Source organism: Pangasianodon hypophthalmus, chromosome 20 (assembly GCF_027358585.1).
Source record: "Pangasianodon hypophthalmus isolate fPanHyp1 chromosome 20, fPanHyp1.pri, whole genome shotgun sequence".
NCBI lineage: Eukaryota > Metazoa > Chordata > Actinopteri > Siluriformes > Pangasiidae > Pangasianodon > Pangasianodon hypophthalmus.
Genome location: NC_069729.1, coordinates 4,097,614 through 4,116,040, shown reverse-complemented (window position 1 = coordinate 4,116,040; position 18,427 = coordinate 4,097,614). Strand labels below are relative to the sequence as shown.

The 18,427-nt window shown below is 38.4% G+C and overlaps 1 protein-coding gene across 9 annotated transcripts in view; it reads right to left on the bottom strand.

Moving 5' to 3' along the window:
• Positions 1–18,427, bottom strand: part of cadpsa (Ca2+-dependent activator protein for secretion a) — a 128,943-nt gene that overhangs the window by 90,996 nt on the left and 19,520 nt on the right. For all 9 annotated transcript variants that reach the window (XM_053227190.1, XM_053227192.1, XM_053227186.1 and 6 more), the window contains 2 exons: positions 7,321–7,434; positions 4,998–5,330 (listed from right to left, as the gene is read on the bottom strand). In XM_053227190.1, coding sequence (XP_053083165.1) covers positions 4,998–5,330; positions 7,321–7,434 — 447 coding nt within the window. The remainder of the gene's footprint in view (positions 1–4,997; positions 5,331–7,320; positions 7,435–18,427) is intronic.

Genomic DNA, 18,427 nt, shown 5'->3' with positions numbered 1-18,427 from the left:
GTGCATATGTTTGGGGTGAGTACTCTGTGTGTGTATGTACGCATGTGAATACACACACTGTATGTGTATATGTATACTGTATGTGTGTGCATCATACGCATACTGTAAGGGTGTGTGTGTGTGTGTGTGTATGTTTGTTTGAGGTGTGTACTCCATGTGTATATGTATGTGTGTGTGTGTGTGTGTGTGCGCATATGTTTGGGGTGAGTACTCTATGTGTGTATGTACGCATGTGAATACACACACTGTATGTGTATATGTATACTGTATGTGTGTGCATCATATGCATACTGTAAGGGTGTGTGTGTGTGTGTGTATGTTTGTTTGAGGTGTGTACTCCATGTGTATATGTATGTGTGTGTGTGTGTGTGTGTGTGTGTGTGTGTGTGTGCGCATATGTTTGGGGTGAGTACTCTATGTGTGTATGTACGCATGTGAATACACACACTGTATGTGTATATGTATACTGTATGTGTGTGCATCATACGCATACTGTAAGGGTGTGTGTGTGTGTGTGTATGTTTGTTTGAGGTGTGTACTCCATGTGTATATGTATGTGTGTGTGTGTGTGTGTGTGTGTGTGTGTGTGTGTGTGTGCATATGTTTGGGGTGAGTACTCTATGTGTGTATGTACGCATGTGAATACACACACTGTATGTGTATATGTATACTGTATGTGTGTGCATCATACGCATACTGTAAGGGGGTGTGTGTGTGTGTGTATGTTTGTTTGAGGTGTGTACTCTATGTGTGTATGTACGCATGTGAATACACACACTGTATGTGTATATGTATACTGTATGTGTGTGCATCATACGCATACTGTAAGGGTGTGTGTGTGTATGTTTGTTTGAGGTGTGTACTCCATGTGTATATGTATCTGTGTGTGCACGTGCAGTTCTACACATACTGTGTGTGTGCGTTGTGTGTATATGTATATGTCTGTGCCTATACATTCTATAAGTGTGTACATTATGTGTATATGTGTTTCTTTGAAGTGTGTACTATATGTGTATATGTATTTGTGTGTGGATACATACTTTGAGTGTGTGCGTGTGTGTGTTTGATGAGGTGTGTACTCTAAGTGTATACATATATTCATGCACATATGCATACTGTGTGTGTGTGTGTGTGTGTGTGTGTGTGTGTGTGTGTACATTAAATACGCCTGATTTCACTCGTGTTGATCTGACGCTCAGCCCACCGCTCTTCTGTTGCCATGGCGACTGGGTTATTACCATCCAAATAGAGGAGAGGGGTTGTATTCACGGCTAATTAAGATGCTGTCGCATGTATGGCACGTGCGCCGGTCATCCTGCTCCCAGCCAATAGGAAGGCAGAAATGTGATGCATATTGATTACTGAATTAATGTCTGAACAACAGTATGCATCACATTATCGCTCCTTCCTGAGATGTGGGTGTGTGTTATTATGATTGACACATTAAATTGGTACAATTACCTGCCCACTATTTCCGTGCAATGACACAGATGTATTGCAAACATATTGTGACACACTGTAAGTTAGGTTTTTTTACTGCTTTCACCCAGTTTTTGCTATTTTTGTAGTAACATGGATGGAGCAGTGTGATAGGGAGCGTGACATACGAAATCTGCTAAACGAACTTGATCTCTCTGGACCCACTCTAAACATAGACACGAGCAAAACAAGAGCAGCACAGGAGCACAGCTGTTGAATTCTCGATTGGTCAGGAGGTGTTGGTTAATTTATTTTCTAACAGCAGCATTGATAGTAGTTCCGGCTGCAAGACAAATCAAAGGTATATACAGGTACATATATTAATGAGCTCGCTCTAAAACGTTATCATTTCCATAGTAACAACTTACACAGGGACTTTTATAGTGGATGTTATAATTGTGATATGGTGTGGTTTTCTGTAAGGAGACATTTATTTAAGACTATTGGAAGGAGTCTCCAGTGCAAGCATTTTCTAACAGTCAGAGGCTGGTGAGGGAGCGACTGTATACAGCTGCTATAACGTAAGCGATAACAGGAACTAACTTATCTCGTGGATGTTCAACAACATTATATTTAATTGTAAAACAGCATGATATGCTGTTTGTTAATAAATTAAAAATTAAAATAACTGTCGCCAAATTGCTGCCAAGAAGAAAACGCTCCACTTCATGTCTGGCCGTATCACACCACCCTGTTGTGGATTATCTTCCTATAACAGCACAAAACAGTGTTTTTTTTTTGTTTGTTTGTTTGTTTTATTAAATCAAGATCTTTATTTTGATCATTCAGTAGCTTTTGAGTATTTATTCATACATTTCACCCACCGTTTTTCTTACTTCTTTCACTCTCTCTTTTGCTATATTTCCGATTTCCAAAATGAAATGCAACTCATTCTTCTTTTCCATCACCTACAATTATGCAAATACTCTAAATGGAAGCAACAGGATGATAATGAAAAGAGCATCATGGCACCAACACAGACATAGAGAGACCAGAACACAGAGAGTTTGCTTCACTCATTATTGTATCATCTCTCTAATGATATGCTCCAAAAAAAACAGGTGGACTAAAACTTCACTCCTATAATTCACTAACTCTCTCCTATAATTTCTCCTTGTATTATTATGTTCTGCGCTCACTACCCACTCCTATCATCTGCTGCACTTGGCTCGCTGCCAACATTCACTGATCTGAACCGGTATGCAGGTATCTACATCTCTGATTTATGTCAGTTGAATTTCCTTCTAAAAATGACATTCTGCATTTCCAGCAAACATCCTTCACGATTGTTCATCCAAACGGTTGATTGAAGCAGTGGGCATCTGGATTACTAACACTTTCAAAACAATAAATCTCTTCATGACACAAAGCTCTTCCTAAGAACTAGCTTATTGTGTACAAATGATGCAAGAAGACTTCAAAATTAGTGAATAACCAATAAGGGCTGAAGGAAGCTCATAGGTACTGGTCTTTGTTATCAGTTTGCTTGAAATGGTTCAATGACTTTCTGAGAATTTCACTTTCATGCTCATCATATCCAACTACAAACACAACACATCTCACCTTTAGCTGTACTTCATTGAACTGGTCTAACTGGTCATTCCACAAACTGGGTATGAAAATAGTTCATAAGAACTCTGCAATCTGGTTCAATACTGATGAAATAAATGAAATCCTGTAACATAAAGAGACCTTGCAGACAGCTTGATATGGATTATCCACATAAACCCTAAGCAATTGTTGCTAGATGGTTGAAGCTTTTGGCTTCTGATCGCAGTTCCAATTCCTGCACCGTCAAGCTATGACTGTTGGGTCTTTGAACAAAGCATTAAACCTCAACTGCTCAAATGTAAATTTCTTTGGATGAAGGCGTCAGGTGAAACATAAATGCAAGTAAATGCATGTAAATCTAATTGTTATGAATCTGAGACCCTGTTTACACCTGGTCATTTCATGAATCTCCTACCTGGATTGTAACCTGATAAGTTCTGACCCACAAGTAGTCAAATGCAAGTTATAATCTCATTACAAGGGCTGTAGTGATCTGGGCTCAAGATTTTTCTGTATAGACTTGAACTTGCCCTGTACTTATCAGCATTGGTACTTGGACTTGTCTCAGTCTTGGCTATTAGTCTCTAAATGCTAAAAATGTTTTTTGTCTCGACTGACAGTTTGTAAAAAAAAAAAAAAAAAAAGTTCACTTGTTCACAGTAATGTTGCTGTTTTGTTTTTTTTCGCCTGCACAAAGTTTGACAAGAAGTCTAGTCATTCTTCTAGAGAACAAAGCCTAATCACTGGCACAATGCACAAATGGAGCCAACAAGTTGAAGTAAAGGCTTAGCCTTGAAAAGGATTTGATGGTTTTTGGTCTCCATCTTGACTCATTCTTGCATTCATTTGGATTTGATCTAGACTTGGCCTTGTTCCGCTTAAGACTCAGTTTTGCCTCAATTCCAGCTCGTCCTGGTTTTGGACTTATCAATGCATTATGACTACAGCCTTTCCGATTACTGTATCATGTAGAATATGCAACTCACCTCATAATATTTGATGCCTGCTGCACGAAAAATTGCCATTTTTTAGCCAAGGACCATGAAAGGTTTGATGTTGAAGAGAGTTCTGGGTGTAAATGCATTCTGAGTTCAATTATGCCTGCATTTTATGCAGAAAATCTCTATCTGGATATTGGCACATCAGCCTGAGACCTTACACCTTCCTGCCAGCAGAGGTCCACCTCCCTGTGTACTGCAACATTTAACATGTACTTCCTGTTCACACAATATATACATAAAAGTGGACTCAAACTAACAATCATTGTGAAGTCTTGCCAACTCTTGAATATGTATTGATTGCCTCTTGTGTGTTTTGACCCTTGCCTCGTTCTTCGACTACTCTTTGGATTTTGCAGATTGTATTCATACTTGTCCATTGCCCTCCACACGACCTTGACTTTTGGACTGTGTGTTAGATTGTCGCCTAATGAACCTACAGCACATGGATCCTCAACCCTCTCTCAAGATGCAAGAAATGTCAACGGGATTGGAGATGTACTTTAGCCAGATCTTTGGTGATGAACCTGATCTGTGGATTGTATTAGCATTTTGTTACTACCGTTTCCTACCATGCTTATTGTACTAAACAGTACAAAATAGCATGCCAGTTGCCAAAATTCAAGATCTCCATGCAAAATCAGAATTTTTGATACAGTAACCATGCATTGCAGAACTGGAAACAAGAAGCAAGAGATTCTTCAGAGAATGTGTAAATGCATGTGGTTAAAGTCTTATCAGGATCCAGGCCAGATACATGACAGCTCTAAACAGAGTTCTAGACTATGAACCTCCACTCAGCATCTGGACCTAGTTCATTTTCATTTATTGTATCCACCACTGTACAATGATCTTCAAATTCACATTACTTGGTGTATATTTTAAAATAACATGAATATAACTGGTTTGGAAAAACCAAGAACCAAAAACCATTCCCAGCCAGATTGTAGCAGTTTCCATCTGTCTTACCTGGCAGGCATTGTAGAGCAGCTGATGCTCAAATTTCTTGATGCCAAGGATCTGTTGGAACATTTCATACAGCTGGTCCTTGCTGAGGATGAGCTCGGAGGCAGCGCTGGCCGTGATGCGCTGCTGGTGCTTCCGGGGATCCTCTTCGCCACGGTAGATAGTGTCGAACTTAGCCATCCAGGAGCTAAGCACCGTCTCCTTGCTCAGGCCATCGATCTCGGGTAAGCTTCGCACACGCTTCTCGATGTGTTTCTTAAAGACCTCGCGTGAATCATTAGCCGAGCAGCCGCCACTCTGGACCATGCGGGAAACGCGGTCACTCTTCAGAAACACCTGATAATATTGATAGTAATTTTGTGTTAGAGTCAGTTTTGTATTAAACCAGAAGACTTGGTTGCAAACTTGATTTGGGTGGCTGGGCACAGTTTGCCTTTTTTGTTTGGTAGAAATGCTAAGCTGTGAACAAGGTGTTTCTGCTGTCAGAAACATTGATTATTTTTGCTCTGTCTCAATTCCCACCTCAGATTTATTATAATCATTTTTCACAATACACAGGAAACAACCAATTCTGAAAGGAGAAAAACATTTCTTAGAGAGAACAGGTATGGGAATTGTTGCTGCACGAGAAGCTGTATCTTTATTGCAGTAGGTTTTCCACTTTTGAAATTCACTTCAATCACTAGGTTGCTGATTGTAGTGTTTCCCTTCAATCCGAACCTCTTTGTCCATGTCTAGCTCCAAGCGGGGCCATTTCTCAGCATGGGTATTACGGGTTAATGATGTGCCCACCTGGGCTCTGGCTCACAGCTTGTTGTGCTACTCGCCAAAACACATAGCAGGAGATCTAACCTCAGTGTTAAAACAGACAAAGATGAATGGATGTTCTTTATTCTGCACCTCTGGGTTTGACATTCATCCCTTATTCATCCTTTTGCCCTCCATCACTTTCTTTGTTCTTGAACTCTCTCTGCATCAGAGCTTTTAAGTTCCCTCGTGTTCTCAGATGTGTGGTAAGGACATAAGACTAACATGTAATATCTGAGTACAGTGTCATATTTAATAATTCCTGCATTTTCAAACACTTCTTGTTCCTAACTTAATAATGTAAAAGAGACAAGGAGTGTAAAAGTAAAATGTGCAAGTGCAGACACTGAAAGTAGTCAAATATAATGTAGCAATTAAAGGTCACTTTACTTGCCTCTATACAAAGTAATTTTTTTTTTATTCTATCCCAAACTTTACAGGAACTATAACATTCCATAAGGAAGTGTTTTCTTTTTCTCAATATTTTCTATACCCCATTTCTCTCTCTCTCTCTCTCTCTCTCTCTCTCTCTCTATTCTATTCTATTCTCTGGTTAAACAGATGAAGGTCAGTTAAAACAGTTATATAAATCCTGAAAGAGACCATTAATTGAATTGCTGCCTTTGTCTGAACCTGAACACTTGCCCATTTCATTTGTCCTCATCAGTCTAAATTGCCACCAGGATTAAGCTGATTAACCTGAAAAAATCACCTTTACCCACTTCACATGCTCTTGCTTTTGACACAGTGCTGACTCTTTGATGAAAAAGAATAATTTACGTCTTATTTTAGATGGTTGTACACCAAGTAGCAAGTTTATCTGGTAAAACTACCACACAGGTTCCTTTGTAGGTGTTTATTTCAATGAAACTATTGAAAATATTTCTGTAATGCGTTACACAAAAGACACTGTCACCAAGCAACTTTAGGTTGCAGTGTAGGTCCCTAATGAGAAAGCCAGAGGTAAAAGTATCAAGGAAAAAGTCTTTCAGAAGGAAATGCACCTTGAGTGGGTCATTACTTAAATAACCAGAGTTATCAGATAGTGGGATGTTGATTATTACAGTATAAGATTCTGTACTGACTGGACCCGGTTACTGACTGTAGCCCACCTGTTACTGAGTACAATTTGGATGATGTAATATTTTGTAAAACTCTGTAATTCTATGTAAGGCCTGGGTATCTTTTCCATCTTTTGTCATCTATACAGAAGAATCTTACAACAGATGTCATGGAAGTAGATGATGGGAATATGGAATTTGTGCAAAAATAAAATTGCCTTCAAGTATCTTGGATTTGTTTGCTGGCTGAAAGATCCATGGTCACTGCTGTTCCAGTTTGGATGTGATTTATTCAAATATAGAGAGACAAATCCTGAACTCTTTTGTTGAGCGTTAATACCTAACTCACACTTCATCCATTACCCCCCCACCCCCACCATATGAGAGTAATGAGCATTGAGTCAGTCTGGATATCCCTTTACAAGGTGTGTACTATTATGTGTTTGTAACCTCCTCACCTCGTAATAGCTCTGGACAGCATTGATGAATGCCTCATCTGCCACAATCTGTGTCTCTCCATTCAGGAAGGCCTGGAAGCGATCCTTTACTACCTGAAGCTGCTGTTTGCTGATCTGAAGAGAAGAGAAGAGAAGAGAATATATTACACTCGCAATGACAAATAAAAATGACTTCAAAATGACTTAAAATTGACTTTGTACCAAAAGCTAAAGTCATATGATTTTTTTAATTGAATTATGAGTGATATACTTTTGATACACTTACATTAATCCTCCTTTAGCCCTGACCTTAATTATTGTAATGTAACACATTTTTTCCTTCTCTCTCTTCCCAAACCGAGGCCAAGGGGGAGCATTAAAACCTGCAGAAGTACCTTTCTGCTTTTTGAACATTTGAAACGTGCAAATTATTAACATGCTGAGAACTGACCTTGTCTAAAACCTAATAATAGAGTCAAGAAAATTAGTAATTACACATTTCATGCTGCCCTCTTCTCTCTGCCTAGAGCACTGCTTGCTCTGTTTAAAAGGGGAAAATGAGTTTTTCAGGTTAAGAACCTGGCGCCCCATGTGAGGAGACACCCACTGGTCTAGGGTTAGTTTTCTCCAAGTGTCCTAACTGTTAAAAGAAACAGTTTTCATAGATGATGAACTGACTCTGGATCAATCATCCTTCCTCTGAGAAGCTTGGTGAATAATCAAGGTCAAAAGAGTATGTGGAATGAGAGACTTTAGCGGATTTCAGATTAGAATTAATTAAAAGTGCACTGAAGGGTCAACATGCGAGGAGGCATTTAGAAAATACACACTCCAAGCAAGTCCCAAAGGCACACTCTAGGATGAAGTAAACAAATTCAAAATCAAATTAGGATGATATTTTGACCTTTGCATCCCACTTTGAGAGACTGTGCCAGACTAAGGCCACTATTTCTTCTCCTTTTTTCTCTCTCGCACTCTTGCTGACTCATACGCTTATGTAGTGCTGCACGCTCGGTGTGGGCTCTGGGTTGCACTTCTGAATGCTTAACAGAGTTACAGTCATCGTTACATGGTAGAGGAAATCTAAATCTGAAAAATGTCTACTGCATAATGGTGGTCATTATGCTGCAAAGCTTTTGGGAAACATAAGCCAGGGTAGTGTGCAGCAAAAGCAGAATGGATGTAATTATAATCCTACAGGGTTGCGTTAAGCTTAAGTGAAAAATGCAGAATAAAATCTTAATGATGGGCTCATGGTGTGTACGCTTATCCGGTACTGAATACTTAATTCGCACACATTCAGTATGTAAGGAATAAATCACTGGGGGGCGTGTGCTGTTATAGAAAAAAATCATCAACAATGAGGTGGTGTGATGCAGCCTGACACAAAAAAAGGAGTATGACTTGTCATACGTTTTAACCATTTACAGTTACATTTAATGTTGTGAAATATTCACAAAACACGTTCTTATTATCACTTATGTTATAACAGCTACTGTATAAACTGTCGTTCCCTCACCAGCCTTTTCCTTTTCACGTACATGCGAGAGGAAAAATCAGGAAAGCGCAAAGCCCTTTGCACTAAAGACTTACCCGTGATGGAAAAAGGATTGGCCATGCAGATTGTATGATACTAAACCGGTAGCTTATTTTAACCATGTATCACTAGTAGACCAAAAAAATTCAGATGTCAAACAGGTTTTCTCTAATCATCAGCACTTGAATTAAGCAGAAAATTATATAATATCATGTTAGCCCTCTGTTTAAAAATCTCTGACTCATCATTAAATGTAATCATGAAACCAACAACTTAAATAAAATATCAAAACAGGCCTATTTTATGAAGCAATAGTGAGAAATATTGTATCACGGCTGAGTTAAGACCAATTAAAGCTTCTTCAAATGCTTTAATTAGTAGGTGGAAGATGTAAGACCTAGACCACAGTTAGAAATACACCAAGGGGAAAAAATATTAATGGCTAGAATCACACTCAAGCCACTGAGAGTAGAAACTTCAGCAACAACCACAATGACACAGCACGTATACACATACAGTGTATACAGTTCTTTTAGGTGAGATTTTGACCTTTTTTTTTTTTTTTTGTAAAGAAAAATTCTGACTGAAAACTTTAGTTTTCTTTATTTATCCAGTGAATCATACCAACATTTGAGTTGTCTGGTACATCATAATGATTCAGTGCTTAGCGTGCACACTCACTCACACACACACTAACCTATCTGAATCCATTTGTTTTAATTCAGCACCTGGTTTAATGACAGACAACATTGTATCTCGAGAATCCTTTGTAATGCAGGACCAATAAACAATAGGCCTTTGATATGCCAGTGTGCGTTAACAAGCATGGGTACGTCCACCTCCCTTACCATCTGGTCATCTCTTTCAAAGCTGTGTGAATACATATGGATAGTCTCTCCTCAGAATATCTGCTTGCAAACACGCAAATACACAAAAAATTTCACCAAAATCGAACTCTCTCTGTCTCTCTCTATTGTCTTCCCTTGGGCTGCGTCTCCTCAGATGGTTGCCCGGCTGTTGCATTAGGTCCATTACTCTCATGCTGACTTGTGTAATGACTATAAAAAGATAAGTCACTAATGTGGTGACCACAGCAATTAAATCTCTTCCCTCTCTAGCTTTCCATCGTAGTGAGCTCCTCAGGAAGCCTCGACCCCATGCATTAAGGACCAGCAGGGCGGTGGCATTGAGGCTGTCATCCACCATCAACTCAACAGGGAGGAACGCAATATGGGTCATTTTTGAAATAGCTAGATAGTGATGAGTGTCAAAAAATCCTTCAGGGACTATAATTTATTCTTTTTTTTTTTAACCTCTGTTCTCTGTGCTTTCTTTGGAAATTTAAAGGGCAACTCCAGTGTTTTTCAAACTAATCTCTATCTACTGAATCTGAAATGTGTGTGTGATGACAACAGAAAAGAATTTGTTTATATACGAATTCCTTGTATTGAGAAACAAAAGAAAGCTCATTGGCTTGAAACTTGATTATAATGCAAATCTAAAGGTAGTTGTGGATTCTAAGGGTAGTTGTGTTGGCTGTCTTGAAGGTCTTGTGGTATCCATATAGTATAACTTTGAATTCTTATTTATTTTTGCTTTAACGTGAATAAACTTTGATTAACGTTAACGTCTGATTACCAGTCTCGACTAGACGTGACTAGCTGCGACCACGTGACGGTGTGTTTCCATCAAATATTTGTGCAAGAAGTGAGTTATGAACAGTTTTGTAGTTTTAATCTGACATTTACTTACATAATCACATAGTAATAGTAAGACTACTGCATTGTAATGCTTTGGTGAAAGCATTTGCTTTGTTGCAAACTAGCTAGCTGATGTTAGCTAGTTATCAATACAGCAAAAGATGTACCTTCTCCACAACAAGCTAGTTTGCTAACTACATTCACGCACATTTCAAATATATCTACATTATGAAGATTAAAAAATGATTGAAAAATTATCTAGATTTTAAAAGTATTTTTAAAATGGAGGCTAGGTCCTAACGATAGCCTGACACCGCTAGTCTCAGCCTCTTTCTCATCCTCTTTCCTGTCAACAGCTGCCCTCAGACTTCCTTTATAAATCAGTTTTTCTGGGGGGTTTTCTCAGCAAAGGAAAACATATCAAAATTTTTTGTCCGTTGAAACCAAAAATAGACTACAGATGCAGTAGATAGACATTAGGCTGAAAAATGTTGGAGTATTACTTTAATACGCAATGGCCAGCTACCTGGAATATCTACCTTATCCTTAAATAATTCCTCGACTCCATTCAAAGCCCTTTCCATCACAGTGCTAAGTATGTGTGGCTCAGGAAGCAGCTCAGTGAATTTTATTGCCTCCGGATGAGAAATTCAGAGTGGAATAAATAACCATAATGATTCTGTCTTTCCCTCTCTCTGTCTCTCTGTCTCTCTGTCAAACGCTGCACTGTTACTGGTTTCTACTCAGGAAAGGAAAAGCAATATGTCTGATTTAAATACGGTGAGCCTCATTATTCCCAACACAAATCAGCTTTGCTTTCCAGTCTTAACATCAGCTGATAGTAAAGCCCCCCCCAGCACACATATACACACACACACACACACACACACATAAAGACTCATTCACCCTGAGATCTACCTCACACCTGCCTGGCCTTGCGGTTACTATAGAAACAGACAACTCATGGATAGTAATTTACTATCACACACACACACACACACACACACACACACACGCACACACACTCTTGCACAGTGGCCACATGACAGAAGCCAAGCCGGTACAGCAAACCCGGCGACTAAATCCTCAGTAATGTTGGAGGAGAGAATGAGGAAGAAATCTCAGACACCATTCAAAATCTCTTTGCTGTATTGTTGTAGCAGTAGCAAAGCTGTTGTGTAGCGTTTAATGAATGACAAAGTTCTGATTTTGGAGCTGCGGTTAATTAGGCGTCTGTTCTTCATGGGGTGCGCACAAATGAGAAAAAATGTTTCGATCACGTTGATTTAATGGCAACAAAATGTCTAAGGCAAATATCGAACCTATAAATTTATGACTAAAAACCATATATTTGAAGCGAACTCCTGATTATGGTCACTGTGACTAACAGCGTGCATGCAAATTACGTAATTATCATATGGTCATCGTAGTACAACTCGCATGTAAATGGACCACCTAATTACCTGCGAGTCTCAAGGCTTTATGAAATTTAAGTTAGTAAAGGCAGACTCATAACTTGTAATATAAGGTGAAAAAAAATCCTCTTGTCTGTTTTACATCAGCATTATGAGATAAAAAAAATCACAAGTACAATACAGTACAATCTTCATAAAACACTTAAGGACATGCTCTTGTTGGAAAATAATCAGTGATGCAGCCTGATGTGACGCAGAGTTACTATTTCCATTCCGAAGTGTTTTATTCCTCATTCTGTATATCATATCAATTTGCCAACAATTACATAATGTCTATTAATTACATATTTTTTATTAATTAAGAAATGAGACTTGGAATGATACTTTTTTATACGTGACACATCCATACAAAGCTCTGTGAATATTCTGTTACTATAGAAACAACAGCGTATTAGAATGAGTGCATTAATATAAACCTTGCAGCCGGACCTACTATAGATCCACACCTTCTGACCAATCAGAATCGAGAATTCCACAGCACTGTTGTAGAAAATAGTTCAAAATCTGCAGCAGTTAAATGATGTTTCATGAGAGACGCATGTAAATACACGACGAGGCAAAAGTGCAAAAGTATTGACGAGGTCTTGATCTTATTATCTTAGGAGATACGAGCTCTTTGTGCAAGTCAACTGTATCTCCAAGATATATTTATATCTTTATTTACAAAGTGTTTCTTCTCTACTTTTCAGACTGTTCCCTCTTAATGAAGCCTCTCTACACAGTGCCATTCCTCATTGTAATAAGTGTCTAATAAGTGTCCTTCCTAGTTTATCTTCTCTGTAAACCTCTAAAAGGTTATAAAAACCGTTTCCACCAATCAATTTTTAACTCTATAATACATAATAATAATGCGACAAGTGATCTAGACTAGATATAGCAGTACATCTTATTACTGAAAGCAAGGATCTGAAATACTTTGTATTTTTTTAGTATGGTTTTTGTGCTACGCGCTCTAGTGGAAAGTGAATGACACCCTAACTGAGGATGTGTGTGGGGGTGTGTGTGTGTGTGCGTCTATTTTAGTGTCTCTTCTGGCCGGTCTATTCTTGAAGAGAGTTTCAGGGCAAATGTGAGTGATTTAGTTCCTCCTGCTGTTTTTTGCTCTGTTATAAATATCTCCGTATTCAGGAGCAATTTTTCGTCACACGATCCATTTCTAATCCCATAAAACTTTAATTTCATGGAGAGCGCTGGTGAGAGATGAGAGAGTGTACTCATGAATAAGTGCTCTGTTTTTTTTCTCCATATAAAGCCTGCAAAGTGCTGTTGCTGTAAATGTACTGTATACTGACTGCAAAGTGCACTTCTTTATACCCCTTATTCCCTACACACTTCTAGCTTATACTATACATGTAGTTAAAAAAAAGAGATTTTCTCCATATTGCAATGTATATCCTCCCTACAAAGTGCTTTACCTCATAATGTATCCTCCCTACAAAGTGCTTTACCTCATAATGTATCCTCCCTACAAAGTGCTTTACCTCATAATGTATCCTCCCTACAAAGTGCTTTACCTCATAATGTATCCTCCCTACAAAGTGCTTTACCTCATAATGTATCCTCCCTACAATGTGCTTGTCCTCATAAAGTATCCTCCCTACAAAGTGCTTTACCTCATAATGTATCCTCCCTACAAAGTGCTTGTCCTCATAATGTATCCTCCCTACAAAGTGCTTTACCTCATAATGTATCCTCCCTACAATGTGCTTGTCCTCATAAAGTATCCTCCCTACAAAGTGCTTGTCCTCATAAAGTATCCTCCCTAAAAAGTGCTTTACCTCAAAATGTATCCTCCCTACAATGTGCTTGTCCTCATAAAGTATCCTCCCTACAAAGTGTTGTCCTCATAATGTATCCTCCCTTCAAAGTGCTCCTCCTTATAGTGTATCCTCCCTACAAAGTGCACTTTCTCTTAACATAATTTCTCTACAAAGTGCTTATTGCTGGTGTATCTTTCCTAAAAACGGCACTTTCTCTATCACTAATCCTTCATCCAAAGTGCTTTTCATCACAGGGTTCTATTCATACACACTTCCTCCTTACAAATCATCCTCCTTACAAAACACTACTCAACTCTGAGTTTCCTTCCTAATGAGTGCTGTTTATAAAAAAAAAAAAAGTGCATCCGTCATATTGAGTGCAGTTCATCAGAACATGTCTTTGCTATAAAATACCTGTCGCTCATTACGTGTTCGCCTTAAGAAAGAGGATTTCCTCCTTTTAAAAAAAATAGATGTATAAACATTGTATAAGATTGTTACATTTATTTTTGAAGAATTCACTTTATCCTAACTTGCTCCTCTCAGTGTTATTCTTCTTACAAAGGTCTTTTTTTAATTAATCTTCACTGTAAAGTTCTGTCTCTCTTCCTGTATCCTCCTTGGACATCTTCACGCTCTGTGAAGCATTACACTCGGTTTTGTTTGACAGGTGAGCGCAGAGACATCTGGGGAATTATTTTTCTCTCTCGTTCACCACAGAGCGAGAGAAAGAGAGAGAGAGAGAGAGAGAGAGAAAGAGCACTGATGGAGGTCGAAATGATTCGCAGATGAAGAGTGACACTATCTCCAGTAGAATAAAATTCTACATTCCATGAGGATTCCTGAGATTGTTTTATTCCTTGCATAACACACAGTTAGGGCACTATACACACCGGTGGAAGAGAAAATCTGTCCGTTCTCTTGCTGAAGGTCTCTAACTGCACCTCCTGATTCACCTTTTTACAAACTCATCTTGTTGACTCCAGTACTCCACATTCATTACTTTCCAGTTGTATAAATGGATTGTTTACTCTCTGCAAAATTCAATCAAGATAAAACGCTTAATTAAAAAAGAAGTTTAGACGAGTTCTGTTAATGCACTGTGCGTATTTTGGCTTAACTTAGACAGAAAATTGAAATAATGCACTCTACGGAGGATTCGACTCATTAAGTGAGGTCAGGTCGAGATAAAATACAGTGCTTTTATGCACAGGAGAAGGAGGCGTACAATGTGCAAATGTGGGTCTGTGTGTGTGTGTGTGTGTGTGTGTGTGCGTGGGTTGGGGAGACTGGAGATGGCTGGTGAGAGCATGGCCTCATCAGTAACCAGAGAGCCTGAGGAGGAGAAATTGCCTCTCTCACCATTCCATATCTCTCATACCAGCATTACATCAAAGGAAAACGTCACCCCAAACGGCATGTATAATAATCTTTAGAATTATCACATGATCTTCAGTGGCATCAAAGTTTATATCCTACATCACCCACAATGCCGTTTGACTATCTGCTGTTATTGTGGATTTAGCCCTTGCTTCATCTCTACCTAAAGAGAGCGATGCAGCGGAGCTTTAGTGCTTTAGTCTTTCCAGCTCTCTCAGTTTCTCATCAAACAGATCAGCTTCCAAAGCTTAAACATTCATGCTAGTTCATGCTCCACTAGTCTACACTAGATTTCCCATTGTTGCTGGAAAATGGTGAGTGAGAATGGTGCTCTTTTGTTTTTTTTAGGAGCTAACAGCAAGACCTGACTGTTACACCTTATGTATAAGACTGCTGATTTTTTTCCCCTATTAAACGCCACTGTAACTGTGCTAGCAATGTCATAGCAACATATAACGTCTCATAGGAATAATGAAAACACAATATCAACTGACAAATTAGCACCAGAATCACTAAGCACATCACAATATTTTAATATAAACACATCGTTCAGACATAAAGTATACTGTAAATATTAAATATAAATATAAATATAAGCATACGCTCCAAATGTTCAGCATAACGTTCTTTCACAGACAGTAAGGCTATCTGCCAAGAGTTCTTTCTTGTTCCATGGAAAGGCATTATTGGAGGCTAGCTAGCGTCTTCATTTTCCCTCGACAGAGTGTTAAGAAGAGTTATGAAGCAACTAGAGCATGTTACATTTAAATATGCATAACAAATCAGTAGGGAGTATGGAGCACTGCTCATCATCAGGAGAACACCATGTGAAGCATGGTGGTGGGAGCATTGAGTTGGGAATGGAAAAGTTCAAGGGGGTGAATACTTATGCATGGCACTTTAAAGCTGGAATTAAATTCTCTAGGAACTGCATCAGTGAGCAGTCCTGTATAATAAAATAGCTATGTGCTATGTGCATTCTCTCTCTCTGTCAGTCTCTCAGTGTCTCTGTCTCTCTCTCTCTCTCTCTCTCTCACTCTGTCTGTCTCTCTCTCTCTCTCTCTTACTGCTTTGTTATATTGTATGTGGGGAGTTGATGGTTGACAGGATTGTAAAAGCTGCCATCCATAAAGAAAGAATCCAGAGTGAAGCTTACAATTCCGCCTGCTGACAGCGCAATGGGAGCCTTTGTGTGTGTGTGTGTGTGTGTGTGTGTGTGTGTGTGTGTTGTGCATATACGTAATGCGACCATGTATGAGCATGTTCATGCAGGTGTGCATTGTGTGTATGTGTGTGGTTGTAAGTGTGCATGTACACACTCAAGATACATGTGTGTGTGTGTGTGTGTGTGTGTGTGTGTATCTTTTACTCTCTGGATGATTCTAATGGCTTTTCACAGATGCTGTACTGAAGGGGCCATAATGACACTGCATCATGTGTGCCAGTGAGTCACACACAGTGAACATCTGTACATACACATCTGGGGGAATCATGAGTTTGTTAAATCTAGTGAAATTCTAATTTGCTCTGAGGGAGACATTAATATTATAATTTTTTAAACATTTTTTTAAAAAATGTATTACAATTTTTATTTATTTTTTAATATATTACGGAAATTCCTTAACCTTTTATAATGGTTACAACACTATAAATACAGTTTAATATAGAAAAATGCACATTTAAAAGTAAGATATTTAATTTAAATGAATTAAATGTATTATTTGTTGTGTTAATTTGTTATTAAGTTGTATTAAATTTGTATTAAAACTTCTACAAAAAAATATTAAATAAAATTTAAAAATTAAATTACAATTATTTCTTCCTTTTTTTACTTTTATATGATTTTTTTTTTCCTGTAAACAGTTTTCACATAATATTTATTTGTCTGTAAAATGAACGGCCTTCAAACACAAAACTCACTTTCGACTCATATCTGTATATATCCACCGAGCCTTTAACCTTCTCTCTCTCTCTCTCTCTCTCTCTCCCTCTCTCTGTCCCCAAGCTATAAAGTATGAAACACTGACATGCTGCTATTGTATGCACGCCTACATTCATTTAATTCTCTTTTTGCTTTTACACCCACATGCATACGCACACAAACACGCACATATAGAGACCCCATATGGTTCTTACATATTTCATACATCATGTTGGGTTTAAAAGGTTATATTTTATCATAGTTTAGATGTTCACTTTAACAAAAAGCAACTCTAATCAACAGTTTCAGGGTAGTGGCATGCACGAAAATACATATTTAGGATAAATAAAATAGTTGCTATGCTTTTTATTTCTATTTGTTAAGCAAGGTTCTGCTCAGTTCTTGATCAGGAAGTTCATTTAAGATAGACAGACAGATAGACAGATAAACAGACAGACAAACAGATAGATAGATAGATAGATAGATAGATAGACAACCTAACAGACAAACAGGTAGACAGATTAACAAACAGGCAAACAGACAGACACAGATACAGACAGGCAGGCAGATTACCTAAAAGACATACAGATAACCTAACAGACAAAAAGACAGACAGACAGACAGACAGACAGATAGGTAATGTAAGAGGCAGGGAAATGTCATATCATATCATGTCATATTTTTTCAAACTCTTGAGCTTGTAATTAGCCTTAGACATCAGACTACAACTGTGCCAGAGCAGAAAAAAATAACACGGTGTTCAGACAGAGATCCACTCACAACTCATTTACCAAAACTCCCTATTATTGTGTGAGTCAGCTGCAAATGTCCACTGACTCACTCTCTCTCAGCCTGGGTTTGGAGAAGCCCGAAGTGCAGCGTGGGTCAGGGTGAACTGGTGTCACGCCACTCTCTATCCTGAACCTGCCACGACTGTGAGCTCAGCATTATTCTGCTCACAGAGTGATGGAGATCTCATATGTGCAGCATTGTTTGTCCTGAATGCACAGGGTTTGAGCGAGTGGATTTATATCTGTTTGAAATGCTTAGCTCCTAATGCTACATTACAGACAAGGTGTTTATTAGCATCATTAGAAAATTTCCAACATTTATTAATCAGTTTAGCGAAGGAAAAAGAAAGCTGTAAAATAACTCACCAGCTTGGACAGTCCAAGCTGGAATTTTCTGTAGCATTGTTAGCATGGCTACGTAATACTCAAATAGCTACCACTAGCTACTTATCTTATCTTATCTTATCTATCTTTAGTGCTTTGCTTATTCTGGTCATTATTTTTTTCTGGTAATTTCTTAAGGGTACAAATAACTTTGCATCCAATGTTCCTAGCCAATGCTAG